This window comes from Saimiri boliviensis, chromosome 2 (genome assembly GCF_048565385.1).
Source record: "Saimiri boliviensis isolate mSaiBol1 chromosome 2, mSaiBol1.pri, whole genome shotgun sequence".
Taxonomy (NCBI): Eukaryota; Metazoa; Chordata; class Mammalia; order Primates; family Cebidae; genus Saimiri; species Saimiri boliviensis.
In genome coordinates this window covers 68,795,898-68,819,563 of record NC_133450.1, presented here as the reverse complement: position 1 = coordinate 68,819,563, position 23,666 = coordinate 68,795,898, and the positions used below count along the sequence as shown (strand labels likewise).

The 23,666-nt window shown below is 36.4% G+C and overlaps 1 protein-coding gene across 5 annotated transcripts in view; it reads right to left on the bottom strand.

The window, feature by feature from the left end:
- Positions 1-394: 394 nt before the first annotated feature.
- SEC23A (SEC23 homolog A, COPII coat complex component) overlaps positions 395-23,666 on the bottom strand; it is a 73,743-nt gene continuing 50,471 nt past the window's right edge. For all 5 annotated transcript variants that reach the window (XM_010339453.3, XM_074393539.1, XM_074393540.1 and 2 more), the window contains 6 exons: positions 19,081-19,158; positions 15,574-15,735; positions 13,202-13,288; positions 11,267-11,422; positions 9,573-9,638; positions 395-1,787 (listed from right to left, as the gene is read on the bottom strand). In XM_010339453.3, the coding sequence (XP_010337755.1) occupies positions 1,698-1,787; positions 9,573-9,638; positions 11,267-11,422; positions 13,202-13,288; positions 15,574-15,735; positions 19,081-19,158 (639 nt within the window). In that variant the 3' untranslated portion in view covers positions 395-1,697. The remainder of the gene's footprint in view (positions 1,788-9,572; positions 9,639-11,266; positions 11,423-13,201; positions 13,289-15,573; positions 15,736-19,080; positions 19,159-23,666) is intronic.

The following is a 23,666-nucleotide window of genomic DNA, read 5'->3' as shown; positions in this document are numbered from 1 at the left end:
CGTCTCTACTAAAGATACAAAAAAAAATTAGCTGGGCATGGTGGCACGTGCCTGTAATCCCAGCTACTCAGGAGGCTGAGGCAGGAGAATTGCTTGAACCCAGGAGGCAGAGGTTGCGGTGAGCTGAGATGGCGCCATTGCACTCCAGCCTGAGTGAAACTCCATCTCAAAAAAAAAAAAAAAAAAAAAAAAACTTTAAAATTGATTGTGGTGATGTGGTTACATAACTTCATGAAAATACTCAAAACTACTGAATTGTGTGCTTAACAGGGCTATGGTGTGTGAATTATATCTTAAAGGTTATTTTTTAAATGAGTAGCTTTTAAATAGATTTTAAATAGTCTAATTTTACATTAGGGTTCTCAGGTTTACTAGATTTCAAAATAGCCAGAAAAACAGTGGAAAGTATATTTTATTGGCATTTAGGCCTAGCACAGTTCAATTCAAATAAAGTAAAACAAAGCAATTTATTTAAACAATATTTTCTTAAGTTTCTGTTTTACCATCATATGATTGTGTTCATGCAAGTACAATCATCAAAACTGTCCTCCTAAGTATATATCATAGCACCACCTTTTACTTGCAGTACTTGATATGTATATTTCGTTGTCAAAACTTATCTGGCTTTATCAATGTAAACATATTTGCTATAAATAAACTTTAAAGGTAAAAGTGAATGATGCTAATGAATAAATCAAAATAGAATTGAGCATCACATGATATAATTAAACAAATATTATATAATACTGTTTCAATAAGAACCACAACTTAATAAATTTCACAAAAAGGAAGAAAAAACAAAAAGTTATGTGTAAACTGCCAAAATAATGTTAAAATACTGAAGGATATAATGTAAAATTTACCTCAGAAAAACAAGGGGAAACAACAAAACCATGCTGTGAAAACCAAATTTGGTGTAGTAGTTACAACAGTCATTTTACTGGAAATGCTTACTAAAATGCACTCTAACAAAACTATTTTCTATCTCCTTTTTAAAAAACTATTGCATTTAGTCACATAAGTCGGGTATTTTGTGGAAATTTCACATTTATTTTCAGTTACGGGACTGTTACCCAAAAAAAAAAAACCTTTTCATCTCTAAACTCCTTTTCCAAATAATCAAAAACATTAAGTTATCATAAAAATTACCATTATAAAGTCAAATAATTCCTAAACAAATCATAAAAATAAATCTGCCTTAACCTAATAAGTACAGAGAAAGTGTATACATAAATGCTGAAAATTATAGAAAAATACTCAATGAATAAGCAAAAATGTTCACATTTATCATTACTATTGTTTTTTCACTTTCTGGCTAAAATTAAGAAACAAGTTTTTTAAAAGTCAGCAAGGACATTCAGTGCCACTTTGGGTCTGCCTGCAACATACAAATGAGTTACATCTGTACTACAAGGCAGACTCTATTTTTATTCTTAAACATAATTAAGTTATAAAGACCAAATTTCTAGAACCAGTTATAACACTGTGGTAAGCAAAATAAATTTGTTCTTATTGCTCTCATTATAATTCCAGCTTTATCTACAAATGTGAACATTTTCCATATGTTGTCTCAAATCATACTAATACAAAAAAATATAGAACAATATCTGTTGGTTTACACAGATAAATGGAAAAAGAAAAAAATAAAATGTGAATATTATTTCATCTTCTTAAATATCTTTAACATGTTTAGCACTTCAAGCAGCACTGGACACAGCAAGTTTCTTCAAATGATCCATAAAGACTTGTAAACTAACATCATCTGTGAGAATAGGTGCTCCAGACTCCTAGAGGAAAGAAGATATTTGTTATGATTAAAACACAGGGTGATACCTTAGAATTTACATGCAAATGTTTAAAAGACAAGGAAATTATTTGAAATAGAACAATGCCTATGATCCTATTAAATAAAAAGAATCTAACTGGCCTTCATCCCTAGTTCCTGAAAGGGAGACTCTACATCCTTAGAATTCTCTGATTAATAGGAGTGTCTTTATTCATAGGCTGATGGGATCACCTCTGAGTTTATGCTATGAGATGAGATGACTCAGGATGGGGACTAGTCATCAGAAAGACCAACAATGTAATTAGAGGCTTGAGACTTTAAAAGAAAGCCTGACCTCCAGACCCTTTCTCCCTGGCATTTTAACAGAAATGTCAGCTGGAAGGAAGCAAACTCATAATATCATTTTTAAAATAAACTATGCTTATCAAGTTTTCAGGTCATTTTAATTGATTTCTGTAGGGCCCAAGTAATTAACAAGAATTAGGAAAAATTCCTATTATCCATTTTAATAAAAACTGTGTTGACAGAATGACCTTGGTAACCCAATCTATTAACAATGGATTTTGAAATTTTTTTGAAATTTGAAATTTTACTTCAGCAAAAGAAAGTATTTCTAGAAGATTTTTTTATCTGAATTTTAAATTTTTCCTCTAATACTTAATTCTAAATATTCAAAGCCTAAAACAGGGAAATTAATTTTCAGCAAATGAATGGCAAATGTGAGATGAAAACTTATAGCTCCTGTGAACCTACTCTGGCAGAGCCAAACATGCCATAACCTCTCCTGAATAAAGGGAAATCAATTTTATCATACATTAATTCAAAATAACTTGAAAAACTTGATAATGAAGGGAGGCAATCCCTTACTGGGATTAAGGGTATAAAGTCTGGAGTCAGCATTTCTAGGTTCAAATTCTGGCTCCGCCACTTCCTACCCATACGACTAAAGAAGTTACTTAAACTATGTCTCAGTTTCCCCATGTGTAAAATAAGGATAATAACTAGACCTATCTTACACAATTATTGTAATGATTAAATGAGTTAAATTCTATAAAGCAAACAGAACAATACCTAGTACATACAGTAGACATACAAGTTTTAGGGATTTTTATTATTCCTCCTTTTGAAAAATCTAATATAACAATGAAATACTTTTCTTTATTCTATATGCATAGCTAACACAGAGAAGCACAAGTCTCAAAACTGTAACCTAAACCAATAACAACCTGATGGCCCCTACTTTTTTCTTCCTGTAAGTGTACCTAATTTTATTTTCATCTAACAATGCTTTCCATCTCAAGTCACCCAATCTCAGAGCCACTTCTAGTCAAGATAATATATATGGATTTCCTAATTTATATACCACAGAGCTCCTAAAATTATAAATACCAATGCTCAATTCAATTTTATAAAAAATTAGCAGTTGGTTGATCTCAATTTTTTAAATGGACCCTTTTTCTATTTAAAATATATCCAGGGTTAGGCAGAAAGGTACAAGCTTTACATTATCTAGTATACGAAGCACTACAGCAACGGAGGCCGCCAGCACCCTGTCACAGAAGAAGTGTTGCAGTGCTGCCCTCTTCCGGCTGTTCATGGATAATACCTATCAGAGGGTCCTTGATTTCAGACTCCCAAAAAATCCTGTAAGCTGTTAGAGTCCACTAATTTTTAGTAAAATGCTTGGTGACTGTTATTTCCTTTAAATACAATCATCATATTAACTTAATAATTAAAAATTCAGAGTATGGAGTCAGATAGGCCTTGGTTAAAATCTAGACCCTGCCGCAGTTTAGCTACATGATCTTGCATAAAATACTTAATCTATATGAGCCTCCATTTCCTCTCTTGAAATATAGGGTTACTAGTATCCACCTTAAAAGTTAATTAAATGAGAGTGCACTAAAAGCATAGTGAATAAACATAGTACAGATTCAGCCTATTAGATATTATGATTATTAAAATATTAACATCATTACTCATAAAAATCTTTTTTTTTTTTTTTTTTTTGAGACGGAGTTTCACTCTTGTTACCCAGGCTGGAGTGCAATGGCGTGATCTCGGCTCACCGCAACCTCCGCCTCCTGGGTTCAGGCAATTCTCCTGCCTCAGCCTCCTGAGTAGCTGGGATTATAGGCACGCACCACCACGCCCAGCTAATTTTTTGTATTTTTAGTAGAGACGGGGTTTCACCATGTTGACCAGGATGGTCTCGATCTCTCGACCTTGTGATCCACCTGCCTCGGCCTCCCAAAGTGCTGGGATTACAGGCTTGAGCCACCGCGCCCGGCCATTACTCATAAAAATCTTAAGAAAGACTTGAGCACTCTTGTTTATGCCTATAATGCCCCCACTTCCAGGCAGTAACAATTAAACTTCAGAGTTTAAAGTAAGTTTCCTTTCCCATATTAAACATAAGAAGTGACTTTTTTCCCATTGATAACAGTGAAAACTAATAGCTAATATTTACTGAGTATTACTGTCCATTTCAAGCACATTTTATTAAACTCTGTAGACAAGGAAGTGTAAACAACAAGAAGTCAGGTAACTTGCAGAGTCTGCATTTTTCCACTACCAGTCTTCCACCCTTCCAAGATTCATCTCCTTTACTTGTTATAACATCTCCATCTTCCAGGACTTTTGGACTTTGGATTCAATTTATTTATCTATATCACAAAAACTCCTTAACTCCTAACCACCTCCACTGATCTCCAATATTCTAATCTCAGCTCTCTCCTGTCCAGATCTTTTATTCAATACATGCTATTTTTAAGATGCTATGGAAAATCAAAAATGAAAATGACAGCTATTGCCTCAATTAACTAACAATCTAACCATAGGAAATAGATGGGGGAAAAGGGATGACAGGGCAGGGATATTACACAAATTCAATCATGCAATTGTAGGACAGTACTATGGTTTGAATACCCGTCTCTTCTAAAGCTCATTTTGAAAATCCCCAGTGTGGTAGTATAAAGGTTGGGGCCTTTAAGAGATGACTGAGTCATGAGGGTTCTGCCCTCATGAAAGAATTAAAAGCTATTCATAGATTTGCCCAAGCACAGTGGCTTATGCCTGTAATCCCAGTACTTTGGGAGGCCGAGGTGGGCAGAACACTTAAGGTCAGGAGTTTGAGACCAGCCTGGCCAACATGGTGAACCCCGTCCCTACCAAAAATATAAAATATTAGCCAGGTGTGGTAGTGCACACCTGTAATTCCAGCTACTCGGGAGGCTGTAATTCAATAAGGGATTATGTAAGGTTTCAGAGGCTGATATTCAGGACTACTACATTAGAGAGACTATTCTGGCCACTACCAAAATAGAGAAAAAAGCTGACACACCTGGCCAGTTAGCAGATACTACTACTAACAGTTCATGTGAAAAGTAACAAGGGCCTGACCTTGGCTAGAGACATGGAAAAGAGAGAAGGATAGGGAAAACAAGGAAAAGGTTTGTGAGTAATTAGGCACAGAAAGCAGAAACTGTAAATGACTAAAGTCCTAAATCTTGGGAACTGAGACAATAGGGAGGTGCTCTAAAAACAGGAAATCAGGAAAAACAAGATAGTGCAAAAATAGAGTCCAAGTTGGCCTATTCTGCCTGTGAAACTTCTACAGGAAATTCAAATGATGCATAGCTGGCAGTTAAAGAAATGCAGGTCTATAGCTCAATGTGAAGCCAAACAAAAAATGGAGATTTGCAAGTTAGCCTTCAGATGAAAGCTGAAGCCACAATGGTGAATGCAGTCACCCAGAGAAACAACGAAGGTATAAGAAAACAGGACAAAATTTTGAGACACCTTTATATTCAAAGAGAAGGGGCCTTCATCTCAGTTACTGCTCCATTTATCTTCTCCCTAACCTGGACCCCATAATTAGTCAATTAACATTGCTTTAAACTATTCTACCCTCTTTCTTTTTTTTTTTTTTTTTTGAGACGGAGTTTCGCTCTTGTTACCCAGGCTGGAGTGCAATGGCGTGATCTCGGCTCACCGCAACCTCCGCCTCCTGGGTTCAGGCAATTCTCCTGCCTCAGCCTCCTGAGTAGCTGGGATTACAGGCACGCACCACCATGCCCAGCTATTTTTTTTGTATTTTTAGTAGAGACGGGGTTTCACCATGTTGACCAGGATGGTCTCGATCTCTTGACCTTGTGACCCACCCACCTCGGCCTCCCAAAGTGCTGGGATTACAGGCTTGAGCCACCGCGCCCGGCCGTATTCTACCCCCTTTCTAATGTGCCTGCCTTTCTCAGTTACAGTCCTAATTACCCCCAAAGTCTTGCAGCTTTGATCCGGTACCTGAAGTACAAAGCATGGTTAAAGAACATTATGAAAGCATACTCTAGAAATTTTTAGTAAATAAAATGGCCCCTCACCACTGCTGCAAAAGTCTTTTATTAATCTTCAGTTGATTTTTGTATTCTTTAAAATTGTTTTTAATCTTTTCTCGTTTTTTGGTCCATGACTCCAGATTTTTTCACTCCTAAACAATCTTGTATTATTGAAAAGAAACAGGCAATTATCCAATGTGAGTTTTCATGCCACCTAAAAACCTTTCTGTCTTCACCCTTCTTCTCATCTTTTGCTTTTGCAGAAATAAATGTCCTGCCTCCAGCCGGGCGCGGTGGCTCAAGCCTGTAATCCCAGCACTTTGGGAGACCGAGGCGGGTGGATCACGAGGTCGAGAGATCGAGACCATCCTGGTCAACACGGTGAAACCCCGTCTCAACTAAAAATACAAAAAAAACTAGCTGGGCGTGGTGGCGCGTGCCTGTAATCCCAGCTACTTAGGAGGCTAAGGCAGGAGAATTGCCTGAACCCAGGAGGCGGAGGTTGCGGTGAGCCGAGACCGCGCCATTGCACTCCAGCCTGGGTAACAAGAGCGAAACTCCGTCTCAAAAAAATAATAATAATAATAAAAAAAAATAAATGTCCTGCCTCCTTACCAATGCTTAACCCCCATATAGTGCTTATGATCATACTGTCTCCTGACAATCTTAAACATCTGTTCTTTTGCTTTCCCTATATTGGCTCTTTATGCTTGGTTTCCAAATGAGTTCTGTGCCCTTACTCTAATAACAATCATCTGTCTATCCTACTATTTGCCCTCAGGTTAAATGTGCAAAAGAATCATTTACACTTTCAACCTCCATTTCTTTGTCACCCACTAAGTCCTTATAAATTTATCTTCTTATTCAACCACCATATTACAGCTGCTTACAGAAGGCCACAAATAACCTCCTAGTCATCAAATCCAAGCACCTTTTCTCACTCTGTATCCCCTTTCGACTCTCTGCGGCATGTCAGTTTGTTACCCCCTTCTTCTTCCTTCCATAAAGTCACCTTTTATGACACAGTATTCTTTTCATTCTGCCTGATAATTCACTAAACACTCCTAACACTCGTACTCCCTGAAGTTTTTGTCTCATCTCTCCCTTACCTCTTTACTGTCTCTTCAGAGAAGCAATTACTGTGATGACTTAAGAATTACCTTTCTAAAATCAACTTTCACATCATTGCCCTGACCACCCAAATTGCCAACAGCCTATGCAGCATGGCCATAAGCAATATGGTCATCTTACTGTAGCTCAATAAGACCTTCTAGAGAGTCCCTCAAACTCAGTATCTAAACCAAACAATTTATCTCCACTATCCCATCTATTGACACATGTTCTCCTAGTCATTCAGGCTCAAAACCCCAAAATACCCTGTTTCTCCTCACCTATTTTTTAAAAATTTAAGACTACATTAAAGTTGAGAAAGAGGTATAATAAACACCCACATACCATATCTAAATTCAGATTGTTAACATTTTGCCACGTATGCTTTAAGTTTCTACATTATTTTTCCTTTTCTTTTTTTCTTCTTTTTATTGAATAACTCCTGCAAGTTGAAGCCATCATGGCATTTTATCCCTAAATACTTCATGATGTATCTCCTAAGATCAGGAAGCATCTCCTACATAACCACAGTGACATATCATTCTCAAATTTCTTTTTTTTTTTTTTTTTGAGGCGGAGTTTCGCTCTTGTTACCCAGGCTGGAGTGCAATGGCGCGACCTCGGCTCACTGCAACCTCCGTCTCCTGGGTTCAGGCACTTCTCCTGCCTTAGCCTCCTGAGTAGCTGGGATTACAGGCACGCGCCACCACTCCCAGCTAATTTTTTGTATTTTTAGTAGAGACGGGGTTTCACCATGTTGACCAGGATGGTCTCGATCTCTTGACCTCGTGATCCACCCACCTCGGCCTCCCAAAGTGCTAGGATTACAGGCATGAGCCACCGCGCCTGCCCTCAAATTTCTTAATTTAATTTAAATTATTCTATCCCCTTTCTAAATGTGCCTGTCTTTCTCAGCTCCAGTCCTGTGTTACCCCCAGTTATCTGATATATGATCTATATTCAAATCTCATAAGTTTCCCTATTGTGTTCTTTATAGCTATTCTCTCCCTCTAATCCAGGATCCAATCAGAAATCAGATTTTGTGCATAGCTGCCATGACCTGGAATAATTACTTTTCTGCAACTTCTAATCAAGTCCTATTGAGAATCTACTTTTGAAATATCTTCCAGATTGATTCCTTTCACCATCTTGCCTTCGTTCCCTCTCACTTGGATTATTTTCATAAATATACTTTCAACCTACAGACTACTTCCATTTAATCTTAAGATTCGACTATACTATCTAAGACTCAAATGTGCCCCTCAGTCCACCTTCAATGACTTGCCGTTAGTTACCAAATAAATACTCAAATTCTCACTCTTCAACCTGACATTCAAGATCCTCCACAATTTAGCTGCACAACACATTTCCGTTTTATGTTCTTCTAGTCAGCTCTACATGTAGTCTTTTACCTTCACCCATACCATCCTCTACCTAGATTTCCCTTCCTCATGCAATTTCCAATTACTAAAGTAACCATTCTTCAATGAAATGCTCCTTTTTTCTAAGCTCCTTTCTGATTACGCACTCTTCTCCTGCTACCACTATGTGACCTCCTTCCATCTTCCTCTTCCAACCTTTGTAATACTTCATAGCTTTCTAAAGACAAATATCCCAGTCTGCCTTATATTCCACTTAGGTATGTATGCATCTAAGATAAGCTACATATCTAAGTAGAATATTAGACTACAAATATTAGACTCCAATATTAGACTACAAGCTCTTCAAAGGCATGGGTAATAACTGCATCCTAAAGTGCCAATACAAAGTCCCAAACATACTGACATTCAATAAATGTTGGTATGTTACACCAAGAAGTTAAGACTTTTTTTTTTTTTTTTTTTTAAGAGATGGAGTCTTGCTATGTTGCCCAGGCTGGTCTCAAACTCCTGGCCTCAAGTGATCCTCCTTGCCTCAGCCTCTCGAGTAGCTGGGATTACAGGCATCAGCCACTACACCCAGCAGGACTTTTACCAAATTAAACTATACCAATAATGACTTGCAGGGTTCCTGCCCATCCTGCTCAACTACAGTCCCTGGCCTCTCTTGGCTAATTGTGGCCTCTTGTAGTTCACAACCTAGCATTAAGCCTGAGTCATCACTTCTTATCTTATACACTTTATTGCTTTTTGTCTCAAGGGTATAGTGCTAAACTTGGAGTCTATTTGATAGGATCACTTTTTTATTTTCTACGGTGTCACCAAATATTGTTTTCTACTCTTATTTTTACATTACTTTTCCAATAGAAATCATTACTAAACAGGAAAAATGCTGCTTTCACTAAAATAACAAACAATAAATATACAAAGAAATAATTTTCAAGACCTGCTTTTTACACTTACCTGCCCCCAGGCATACATATTATTATGAGTCTGTGAAGGGTTGACTTTTGAAAGGAGGAAACGGGCCTTTAAAACAAAGAAGAAATAATATTATCCATCAAAAATGGTTTTAGTCAATATCAGCTGAATAATTATATCATGTTAAATCAATTTTATTTAGTACATCTTAGTAAAATTAATTTTATCCAAATTAATTTTAAAAAGATCAACTGAACTTTGAAATGTATAGGTCACTATGTATTATAAATAAATAATAAATACTCCTCTTCTCTCCAAATCAAACACCCAAAATAACAAATACATTGTTGAGTCCAAAACTCAGCATATAAAAACTATGTGTGCAACAATTATGACAAGGTTATTGTAAAATTACTAAATACTTGGTCAGAAGTTCAAAATCCCAAATAATGATAAAAATAAAAGCCATGAAAATCCGTATGTTCTTTTGCTTAAAATTATGACACTTAAGCTCTCTTAACCCACAGGTGATTCTATGAGACAAATGATCCAACATTTCATCCTTCTACCCACTACAGCTTATCATCGTGAAAATAATAACCGGAATAAAAGAGGAAAATGGTAATACACACAATGAGACATCAAGGAAAGAACCAGAAAGATTTTTAATTCATAATGGAAGAACACATACAGTAACATCTTTTGAAATTCAGTATCATACAAAATCTTTTTCTACTCTCTAGGGTAATCAGTTTAACCTAAGAGTGAAGAGCACTGGCCCTGGAGTACCAGGACTGAAATCCCATTCCTGCATTTACTGTGTTTCCTTAGCCATAAGTAACCTAGGTCTCAGTTTTATTATCTGTTAAATGAAAATAACACTAGAATTCTTGTGAGGATCAAATGAGATAAGGCACGCAGAAGTACTCTGCAAATTCTCAATATGTGATAACTCGTATAAATACAGTAAAACTCTAATAATAATCATTTCTGAATAGCAGTTACTGTTATTTGCTACCTATTTTATAGTACTGTACTAGGCAATAGGGAATACAAAGCATAATCCCTGCCTTCAAAGAGAAAGTAAAACAAACTAATAATGACATAATTAATTTATTATAACTCATAAGAATTACAAAAGAGAAGAGGTATTTTATGAGTGTATGTTAAGGAACCTAACTTAGCCTTCTAAAGGGCTCAAAGCAACTGTGTATGCATGTATATGTATCTAATAATCCTCATAATCCTAAAACCATAAAATCTTTTCATAAACCAGTGTTTTCCTATTACATGAAAATTTATTTTCTAGAAAACTGGAATGATAGAATGAAGACAATGAAAAAATGTAAGTTACCACAAATGTCATATTCATAGATTTTATCAGTAAATAAACAGCTTTAAGAAAAGTACATTAAGTTACTTTCCAAGCTGCTCATATCTTCTTGTTCATCCAAAGCTAACATACCAGCACAATGCCATCCTGGCCCTGTTCAGGAAGGAAGCTAGGCTAGCGACGTAGATGATAGAAACTGCCAGGTTTAGGTAACTAGTCAATAATCTTACTGCTTTGCTCTCAAAAGCTAACGCAAAAAGTATGTACTGATACCTTCCCCTCCCATGTCCTTACCTTTCTATCTGCTTTGTGAAGCAATCTATTAAACTCAGAAGGCTAATAGGTTACACCTCACTGCAAACCTAACAACAAACAAGCACACAAAAAAATTAACACTACTTACCTGGCTGCCTCCATGTTCAGTGTCAATGTATCTTGGCATTGGAAATCTGGAGTGAAGAATTTCCTGTGCATCATCCACTGGGGCTTGCAGAAGGTGGCGGAAATTTTCATATTCAGGCATGTCCTGGTATCCTGACTTCCGCCACTGTGCTATGGTCTAATTTTAAAGCAATTAAAGAAATTACTTTCAATTTCTTGCCCATCCAAAAATCTTGAGAAGATTTTTTGAAAGAAAGTAATCTCTAGAAACTAAGAAAATTATATACCATTATTCCATTTACCTCAATTTTTTAAAAATTACAAACACTAATTTAAGTAGAGAAAATACTCTTAAGTTAAAAAATGTAAAATTAGACTTTCTTTTAAAAGTAAAATGAAAGAATACTTACATAAGTCAGAAAATTTTTAAAATACTATGCTTATCAAATGAACGTTAGTTAAAAGCTATCTACCTAAGCTTATGATATGTGAGAGGGAGATTTGTTACAGAAGAGTTCTAAAAGATTTCAAAATTAATGACCTACTCTATGAAGTCTTTACCAATGGAGCTACTTTCTGGCAAGACACAGAAACATAAAAACTTCAATAAAAATAATAACATTAAAAAGATAATATACCTTTAGAAGAGCAACTGAATCAATCCATTTATTAAGGTAAGAAGCTCTAAAAACCATGTAATTAAATTATCTAAAAACCTATGTCTGCTTTATTTTCTAAATTAGCTGAAATCAGTCAACACATATTCTTTTACAGCTTTATACCTCTGTATAAAGCTATAAAACAATCATGTGCATTTCTGATTTCTCCTTGAACAAGCTGCTTGAAAAAGTAAAAAGCACTATAAACACAAAAGCAAAAAACAATAAGCTTTGCCAGTATTACAGGTTTTTTGGGTTTTTTTTTTAACAGAGGCAACGAAGTTAAAACAGGCATTATTCTTAATAAGTAAAGGGCATTAGACACTGGTATCAATTAAAAATAATTTACAAAATAATAATAATTAAATCTTTTAAAAGTCCTGAGTAGTACTACTTCAAAGAATATTTTGAGTAATACCTTTACTATTACAGTAGAAATCTTTAAAAAAATTTTTTTTGTAGAGACGGGGTCTTACTATGATGCCCATGTTGGTCCTGAACTCCTGGGCTCAAGCAATCCTCCTGCCTTGGCTTCCCAAAATGCTGAAATTAGAGGGATGAGCCACCACAGCCAGCCACAGTGCAAATCTAAAATCATTTACAATTAAAGCAACTGAAAAAAATAAATCTGCACAAGTTACTAAAATACTAGACTATAAGCTTGAGAGCAGATTTGTGAAAAAAGAACATCTGTATCTTCCAAAGCATCCAGAGGAAGCATAGAACTATTGGCTGAGCAAATAAATGCAGGAATCAATCAAGGTCTGCTAAATACCTGGGTTAAAGCTTGATAGCAACTAAAATCTTCTGCTCTCTGCAATCATTTACCATTCCAATTATGTGACACTACAAATTTTAATTCATGTATCCTTCAAATGAGTTTTCAAGTTCATGTAGAACACTTAAAAATAGCTTCTTATAATGATTACATAACATAAAAGGAAAGCCTGCCCACTGACAAAGGCTGACTTTTCCCCTCTTAATATTTTCAGGTAAAACCTGAAAGTGCCATATGTCTATGCATAGCCATTGTGCTTACTTTTACAACACTACGCTTTGTGCAAAAACCATTTGTCCAATCGTGTGGGAACAAATGAACAAAATAATCACATGTGGATCAATTGCAATTGAAACCTAAAATCTTATAGTAAGCACAATCATATTTTATATATATTTTATGAAAATGGAAATCAAAGTTTATCATAAATGAAACACTAGCCATACAATAAGCAGAAAAAAAATCTTTTCTAAATAAAAAGATTTTGCATGCATAGTTTTAAATGCTATTGAAATCTTACCTCACCATGATAAATCAAAATCTGGAAGAATGTGTCCATGAGAAGAATACGATCTGCAAGAATGCTACTGCTATCAAGAAGAACCGGCTAACATAAAGAAAACAATGAGAAATGAGGAAAAAGGAAAAATAAACTACTTAACAATATAAAATTGATGTTTCCAGGTTATTTTCCGAGTCTCTTTTTTTTTGGGGGGGGGCGGGGGGATTAGTGGGAACAGGGTCTTGCTCTGTCACCTAGGCTGGAATGCAGTGGCATGATCTCAGCTCACTGTAGCCTCATCCTCCCAGGCTCCAGCAATCCTCCCACCTCAGACTAGCAGCTGGGACTATAGGTGTATAACACCACATCCAGCTAATTTTTTAATTTTTTTGTAGAGATGGGATCTCACTACGCTCCCTAGGCGGGTCTCAAATTCCCAGACTGAAGTGATCCTCCTGTCTCAGCCTCCCAAAGGCTGGGATTACAGGCTTAGCACTAAATTAGAAAGTTAGGCCACCACGCATGGCCTAAATTTCAGATTTATATTTTATTACTTAAAATCTCTTGCTATTATGGATTCTTACAGTGTATTTTAATTTTCTAACAAATCTCTTTAAACAGAGGTAACAAACAATTTAAAAACAGAATAAAGTCAAGAAGAATTCAGCGATAACTCCTAAGCCTAAACGGGGAAAGGCCTGGGATAGAGCCAATTCAGAGCACATGGGAAAATAGTTCTACATATGAAATGAAAGGGAGTGGTCTGAAGGGATGACATAAATTTAGGTGTCACATGCACAAAGATAGTCATTAAAGCAATGGGATTAGACTGCATCACACAGAAAGACTGAAGATAGGGAAAGCCAGAAGATTGATCCCTTAAGCATGTCAACACTTAGAGGTCTGAAAGGGAGAAGCTAGCAAAAGACTGAGAAGAAATAGTGACTAAGAGGAAAACCAGGAAGGTATAGTAGGTGTTACAGAAGCCCAGAGCAAAAGGTTTTCAAGCCCAGTATTTACCTAGTGAGGACTAGGTTAATACTGCTGAGAGCTCTGGTGAGATATAGGACATTGGTGGTCTTTATAAGAGCCATTTCAATATAATGTTAGGGACAAAAGTCTTATATAGGTTGAGAAGACAATGTGAGGTGAAAAAGTGTAAAAAACAAATAACTTTTTTGAGTTTAACTGTGACCAGGAGTGGAGAAATGGGGTGCAAGTTAGAAAAAAAAAAAGTGAGTCATGGTCAGGGGTGGGGGTTTGTCTGTTTTTTTTTTTTTTTTAAATATGAGTGTTGCCATGGTTTCTATGTTAATAAGAATGATCCAGGTGGAAATAAAGTGATGATGTAAGAAAGAAAGAAGATAACTCCAAAAGCAAAACCCTAAGAAAATGAAGCTGATAGGATTAATGAATTAAATCAAAAGGCTGAAATTTAACAGGAGGAGGCACTAGGGATAGTGAGATTCCAGTTTTCTTATAAACACTATTCTACATATTTCAGATGTCTACAATGCACATATATTACTAAGAAAAAAGGTTATTTCTACTATAGTCCTGATTTAAAGAATATAAGACCAAAATACATATAGCCAAGCCAACATATTAAAAATACGTATTTTCCTAGAAAAGTAGAAACTATTTGACCAATTACAAAAAAATTATTGTAACGAAATAAAACATTTTACACATTTTTACAAAACCATAAATAACAGCATCATGAGTGATCATTAATCAAGAGATACTGTAAACATTCTCTTTATATTGACCTTCCTAAAATATTTTCAAATACAGTAACTACATACTTGTAAAACAGACCATTTTAACTACGGAATGGAAAAATGGTTCATTTGATAACAGGTTAGATTAAGTGGGACAGTCTGCTAAGAAGGTTAAATGGATAACTTTATCACTCTTCTAATCATATGTCTTTATAATCAACTATTTTTTATGCTCTCAAAAAAAAAACAAAGGAAAATGAGATTAAAACAAGAGACTTTGTTTAGACAGAATATCATAACTGTCAGACACTAAACTCTAGAATAAGCTACAGTATACAGAATCATAATCACTTCTGGACATTGTTAAAGACATAAAGAATAATCATATGCTTTGAAGGATTTGATCAACCAAATGGCTGGACAAAATAATCTAAAAGTCTCTTCCATTTCATTTAAAAAAACATTCTTAACAATATTCTAATACAACTTACATGGTATCTAACCTATAGTAAACACTCATAAATATATTAAATGAATACATAAATAGGTTGAGATGTCCATTCTTTAAAATTCTATTTATTAACTATATATTTTTTTAAGTTATTTTCACTTGTTTAATGCCACACATTACACTAAAAGACCAATTTACTTTTTTTCTGCCCCTCTTACCTCTGGTGGTCCATTAAAAGAATACGCATACAGGATAGGTTGAATCATAATTAGAGACTGGGTCAGATCTTGACGCATAAAATGATGACGATAATATGAACTCTCATCAGGACTATTGTTAAAAACTTGCAGGAAAGGAGATCTTCTTAAATGAAACATAAACTGTAAGATAAACATGTGAGATAGCTGTTACTGATTTTAATATTACAACAGGTGTTTACTATTAGCAAAAGCATTTGATTACAAACTATTAACAGTATAATAAAACATGTTATAATAAGAATGTTCTAATTCCTTCCTCAGAAAGGAATCCTATTCACAATATGTATCAGCTGCTTAAAAATAAAATTCTACAAGAAAAAAAAATTAAAGAAATTTAAAAAATTAAGTTAAAGTAAAAAAAGGATGGCTGGGCATGGTGGCTCACACCTATAATCCCAACACTCTGGGAGGTTGAGGAAGGAGGATGGCTTGAGGCCCAGGAGTTGGACAACAGTCTAGGCAGCATAGCAAGAACCTTGTCTGTATTTAGAAGGGTTAAAAAACAAGACAAAAACCCTTTGCTCAAATCTAAGTTATTCACAGGCTGATGCCAGGTAGTAAACTATGACCATTCTTTATTTTTAATCCTCACCCTTTTGACCATATATTTGGGCTTTTTTATTACTACTCATTACCAACACCAAAAGATTCTAAGAGAATAAAAAATAAATTACAGATTTTCTACTTTCTGCATGGCTGATACGATTTTGGCTGTGTCCCCACACAAATCTCACCTTGAATTGTCAATTCAAGTTTACTTGTCAAGGGTGGGGATAACTAAATCATGGAAGGCAGTTTCCCCAACACTGTTCTCATGGTAGTAAGTCTCATGAGATCTGATGGTTTTATAAATGGGAATTCCCCTGCACACGTTCTCTTGCTTGCTGTCAGGTAAGATGTGTCTTGCTTCCTTTTCACTTTCTGCCATGATTGTGAGGCCTCCTCAGGCATGTGGAACTATGAGTCAATTAAACCTGTTGGCCAGGCATGGTGGCTCACTCTTGTAATCCCAGCACTTTGGGAGGCTGAGACAGGCAGATCACCGGAGGTTGGAAGTTCAAGACCAGCCTGGCCAACATGGTGAAACCCTGTCTCTACTAAAAATACAAAAAAACAATTAGCCGGGTATGGTGGCACATGCCTGTAATCCCAGCTACTCTGGAGGCTGAGGCGTAAGAATTGCTTGAACCAGGGAGGCAGAGGCTGCAGTGAGCTGAGATCACGTCACTGCACTCCAGCCTGGGTAACAGAGTGAGACGCTGTTTCAAAAACAAATAAATAAATAAACCTCTTTCCCTTATAAATTACCCAGTCCTGGGTATGTCTATTAGCAGCATGAGAACAAACTAATACAATGACTTTTAAAAATTGTACTGGGAAGGGTCTATAGTGGTTTAAAAGAAAACTACGTATACATATATGCCCATATAATTTCTTAATAGTTAACATTTTCCCTATACCTAAGAAACAGTCTCCAGATTTTGTTTCACTTATTTTTTCTCCTTTCAATTTCTTCCCTCCACCTACTCCTCACATGAAAGAAATCAAAAAGAGGAAGAGTTAGGCCTGAATAATGGACAGCTACATTGGGTTTTTGATAAAACTGATTAGGATCAGCCCCAAAGCATTCCCACTTGTCTTTAGTCACTCCTCTTAAATTCTTCCAACCCTCAGGTTCCCAGTGCCTATATGTTGCTCCTGCCTGGGACTCACTCAGCAGTTTTCTCGCAACATGTCACTCACTAAAATTCTCATTCCTATTCTGTTTTGAGGATCCATAATTCATTGAGAGGCTCCTGCACCCCTTACCACTTCAGTCATTCATGTTTACTCACGGAAATGTCTAATTGGTAAATGTTAGGTAATATTTTGAGAATGAAGACTTCCCTTAAATTTAGTCTACGCCATCTTTTAGAATTTTATCAGACTTTGAAAACCCAAAGGTATTTCTGGGTCCTCTGCTTCCTATTTCCAGGAAAGGGGGAAAGATGGAAATGTCCAGATCTCTCTTCAGATCTAAAAGCCCAACAAGAAGGCTTGAGGCAGGGAGAGAAGAGAAAGAAAGGGAAGTGTGGAGAATTTAGTCAAACACTTAAGTTAATGTCTTCAATCACTTTTCTATTAGTTTCTGCTATAAAAATGACAAAACAGAAAGAATTTTGCATGCTTTCAGACAGGCAGATCTTGCCTTTTCCTGGTTCTCCAAAATCTCACCAGAGGTTTTAGGGGAGTCTCTCCTCTATAAGCACAGTGTTTCTGGGTTATAGATCAATAAACAATAAAGGATCTTCAAAAAACAACCACCAAAAAAACACAATAAATAAAGCAGCTCTGAAAAAGAAAGCTCATGCTTTAGACAAAATTCTCATGGGCAAAAATATGACTTTCCGTATCTCAATATCAAGCATCCTTCCAAGTTAAGCTAAAAGGCTACCTCCTCCTTTAAAAGACATATAAAATCATCCATATGGAAGGATTCCTTTAAGTTTTCTTTAAATTCTGTATATCTCTATAGCATTTCTCACTTTCTGTTCTGTGTTGTTTCTGTGTATTTCACATCTCACCCTTTATAGTAAAAGCTCCTTTAAAGAGGGATCCTTTTAAGAGGATAGTCACCTGTATCCTCCTAAAGTTCCTTGCACATAGCACTCAAAACACACAAACTTAAAAGTATCTATCAAATCAACAGGAAGAATGAAGGGATAGATTCCACTGCTCCAGACGAAAAATATTCTATAAAGTAATCAAATTAGTTTCTTTTCCATCTGGTCTGGCCCCATAGACTTGTTCTCAGGTGATGATACCATACTGTAAGACCAGCTTATTGGTAAAATAACCTCAGATGAAGTCCTTCTGGTACCACTATAATTAGGTCCCCTTATGTCAAACTGAAAACTAACCAGGCTTTCACCTAATGCTACCTACTGTAGGGGTCCCATGTAAATCTCTACTCACCACAAATAAATGGTTATTTACAAGGCCAGTATAAAAATACTATGCATTTTTCACCAACTACTCACAGCACAATATTAATTTCTTAGCTATCCCAAACTTACCTAACAAAAAGAACCCAATAAAATAGGTTCTATAAAAAGAGCAATAAAAAAAGGAAAAAATAGGAAAAATGAGGCTCAATGCTGTTGGCCACACAAGAAAAGAATATGGGTCTGGCTGGGTATGGCACTATTAGTACTTTGGGAGGTCAGGCAGATGGACTGCTTGAGGCTAAGAGTTCAAGACCAGCCTGGGCAACATAGCAAGAAACAATCCCTACCAAAAAAAAAAAAAAACATTAGCTGGGCATGGTGGTACACACCTGTAGTCCTAGCTACTCAGAAGGCTAAGCCCAGGAGTTCTAGGTTACAATAAGCTACGATCGAGTCACTGCACTCCAGCTTGGGTGACACAGTGAGACCTTATCGCTAAAAAAGAAAAGAAAAGAATATGAACTTTTTACCTACTTACCTGTGGATAAAGGGAGAAAGTTTCTGAAAATCTGAAGGAACTTGGGTCATCTTTATGATATTCTCCAAATTTCTGACACTAAATAATAAAATAAAATAATTACCAAATAGTAATTCATTTTCTGGAATAAGAGCTAAAACTGTTAGCCACCACACCTGGCAGAATAAATTCTTAAAGGCAGAATTACTGAGTAAAGGAACGTTACCAACTGCCTTCTATATATAAAGTTATACAGCTGTTTATAAAGGTGGTACAGATTCATTCACCAGACCTATAAACATTAATGCTGTCCATTTCCCTGAATACTAGCCAGCTCTAAGTATTATCCTGTTTTTCTAATTCTTACCAGTTTAACAGGTAAAAATTCTTGTCTTGTTCTATGCTGCAACTTTGATTATAAGGAAGACTGGTAACTCTTCTGTATGTTGACTGGTCACTTGCATTCCTTCTTTTGTTAATTCTTTGATCATGACCTTTGCCCATTCTTTACCCAAATCTTATTGACTTGTAAGAGCTCTTATATATGAAAATTCTCACATTCTGTCATGCATGTAACAAATGTTGGCACTAAACTCTAATTACGGTAGTTTACCAATCAGATCTTGTTTTGTTTTAGCGTAATAAAAATATTTCAACACTTTTGTTTAATGGTTCCTGCCTTTGGTTTCATGTTTTAAAAAATCCTTCCACATCTAGCAGTTAAATACATATTAACCTATTTCTTGATAAATACAGTTTATAGCACAGATAATAATATAAAATTTGTATAATATATACATATAAATTTCTAATCTGTGGGTTGCCTCTTTCAAAAAGTTTTGAGCCAGGTGTGCTGACTCATGTCTGTAATTCGAGCACTTTGGAAAGCCAACACAGGAGGATCACTTGAGTCCAGGAGTTTGAGACCAGCTTGGGCAACATAGCGAGATCCTGTCTCTACAAAAAATAAAAAAAAATTAGTCAGACTGCACATAGCTGCAGTCCCAGCTACTCCGGAGGCTGTGGCAGGAGGATTGTTTGAACCTAGGAGGTTGAGGGTACTGTAAGGTATGATCATGTCACTGCAATCCAGCCTGGGAGACAAAGCAAGATCCCATCTCATAAAAGAATAAAACAACTTTTTTTGAAAACCTGTAAAATGCTCTAGTATCAGTTACTTGAATCATGAGGAGCAGTCCTTATTTACAACCCAACTAAAACACTCACACAAATGGAAAACATAAACCTCACAATGTACTGAAGCATAAAGAAGGTATATCCAAGACCCACTATTTAAGTTATTCAGAAGTAGTAAGACTGGACAGATAAAGCAACAGTAACATGATTTTCTTGAGGAAAATTACATCTCTTACAAAAAGACTAATTCCTTCTTTAATTCAGCAATCATTTATGCATAAAGGCAGCCACATAAAAGGACCTTAGGGGTCAGTACCTAACCCCTGTAAGAAAATGGTAATGACAAAAGTGGTATCTGTAAAAACAGCAAAACTAAAGTGCTTCATTCCATTGGTGCAGCAAGAAAAAACCTGGCTTGCAGGGAAAGTCCCAATAGTCTTAAGACAGAGATTTCCTGAGCCAAGTCTGATCAGGTGAAGTGTTTACCCACAATGGCTAGCAATGCAGCTAAAAGAAGAATACAATTAGTGGTTGATGGGTAAACCAAAGGTCAAAGATGAAGAAAAATCAGCCATCAATTTTAAGCTGTGAAACAGAAAAGGTCAGGAGTCAAAAAATGATAAGGAAGCAAGGAGCAGTGGCACAGGGCTGTAGTTCCTGCTACTCAGGGGGCTGAGGTGGGAGGATCACTTGAGCCCAGAAGTTCAAGTTCAGCCTGGGTAAGTAATATGGTGAGACCCCATCTCAAAAGAAGGAAAAAAGATACAGAAGAACAGATCCCTGAAGTTGGATGCAAGATGGATCCGAACAAGAGACTAAGAATAGAGGCAGTAAATCACATGTGGATACCAGTATCTTATGTGATAAATGACTTAGGTGGTAATGCACTTTAGTTTCAGTAGCTATTCTAGAATGGCATCATTTTCTTGTACTGGTAACTTCACTGCTGAATTTTCAGCTATTACAACAACAGCAACACAAATAGAGAAAAAGTTCATACTGTTTAGGTATTACAACTTTTATATGTTTTTTACTAAAGAAACATCTAGGAAATTATATTAACAAATTTCTTTGCCTCAATTTGGCATAGTAATACAAGCGTTTTCTTTTCCTTGATGACTTACAAAAAAGAAACATCATTTTTTGTGTACTGTTTCAGAGATAGTGTGCATTAGAGAGCCAAATTGGTGCTGACACCATATCTGTTTTGGACACCTTTAACATGAGAGCTCTTGCTTCCCTCAGTCATTATCATTAAATGGAGTCACAAGACTCATCTGGTCTCTAGCCCCAATTGCCCTGCTGCTGTTGTAAATGCTGCAAAATGTAGAATATGTGGAGTGAAAGTAAAGTACATTGTGAGATTCATGTAATTTTGTAATTTTTGCAGTTGTCTTGTTTAATTAATTACTAGGCCCCTCTGTTTTATATTAGTGCCTGTGTTTTAGAAACATGTCAAACAACGTGGCAACTTTTGAAACTAAGGTATGAGACAAAGTCATGGAATCTACCTAAATGTCCATCAATAATAGACTGGATAAAGAAAACGTGGTACGTATACAACATGAAATACTATGCAGCCATAGAAAGGAAGATTGGCTGGGCGTGGTGGTTCACACCTATAATCCTAGCACTTTGGGAGGCTGAGGTGGGCAGATCACTTAAGGCCAAGAGTTCGAGACCAGCCTGGCCAACATGGTGAAACCCCATCCCTACTAAAAATACAAAAAAAGTACCTGGGTGTGGTGGTACACACCTGTAATCCCAGCTGCTTGGGAGGCTGAAGCAGGAGGATCACTTGAACCTGGAGGAGGAGGTTGCAGTGAGCCAAGATCATGCCACTGCACTACAGTGTAGGCAACAGGGCAAGACTCCATCTCAAAAAACAAAAAAGGAACCAGATCATGCCATTTGCAGGGACACAGATGGAGTTGAAAGCCATTACCCTCAGCAAACTAACACAGGAATAGAAAACCAAACACCACATGCTGTCACTTATAAGTGGGAGCTGACTGATGAGAACACATGCACATATGGGGCAACAACACACACTAGGCACCTGTGGGGGACAGGGCGAGGGAGAGCATTGGGAAGAATAGCTAATATATGCTGAGCTATAATACCTGGGTAACGGGATATCTGTGCAGTAAACCACCATGGCACACGTTTACCTATATGACAAACCTGCATATCCTGCATGTGTATGCCTGAACTTAACAAGTTGGAAAAAATAAAAAATTAAAAAACAATGTCAAAATTGAGGTGTGAAATGAAAGATACAAAAGAGAACAATTGTAGACATAAGCCTCCAGAGAATCCTGAGAATTCTGAAGAATTACAATCATATGAGTCATTTCAGTATACTCATGCAACAAGGGACACAAAAAAAAATATATCTTTACAAGGAAAATCAGTGGGTTTTACATGGGACAGTAATCCAAGTTGTACTATTCAATTTGTGTCATATGTGACAACCTACAAATTCAGCAATATATCTGGCAAGATGGGAAATGCCCTTTACTACAAATCCCAGCAACTCCAGAGGCTGAGGCAGGAGAATCGCGTGAACCCAGGAAGGGGAGGATGCAGTGAGCCAAGGTTGCGCCACTGCACTCCAGCCTGGGCAACAAAAGCCAAACTCTGTCTCAAAAAAAAAAAAAAATGCAGTCTGAGAAACTGAAAAGGTCCTATTTTTTAAAAGTACAATAAGTCAAAGTACTGATGGCATGTCACATGATGCTGGCGGCATCTGTGTATAGTAAACTGAAAAATAATAGATTACAGAGTTAACAAGTTTCACTGATGTCATGTCAGATTTCTAGTAACAGTGAAATTCAAGAAAACATTTTTGCTACAAAGAGAAACTTTTCTGCTGTTCTAAATAAGCAAGGGTCAAAATATACTTAATGTTACATCTATCTGGAAACAAAAGATCCACCTTGAAGGAACTGTGTTGGCATTTGTGCTGATAGTGTCCCATCAATTGTGGACCCCATGAGAGTTCTAATCTCTCGTTAAAAAAAAAAAAAAAAAAAAATTGTGGTAATATTATCATACTGCTGCTTTCCTTCTCCTCCTCCCCCTCCTTCCCCTCCTCCCCCTCCTTCTCCTCCCTCTCCTGCTCCTTCTCCTTCTTCTGATGGAATCTTGCTCTGTTGGCAGGCTGGAGTGCAGTGGCACAATCTTGGCTCACTAATGCTGCTTTTTTCAAAGAGGTACTAGCATAAAGAAACTCTCGGGAATGAAATGAAAAAAAGTTCTGAACAATACTACAAAAATGGCTAACTTTTTAAAACAAGTCTAGTTCACTCAAGAATTTTTTAAATTACATGAAAACCTATACCAACAACACAAAAACTGCCAGACACAGAAATTCGATAGCTTAGCAAACAGAGTTCTCAACAGGGTGTTTAAACTAAAGACTGCATAAAGAAGAACCTTCAAAGAATTAATAGGCCAGAGGTTGCTGA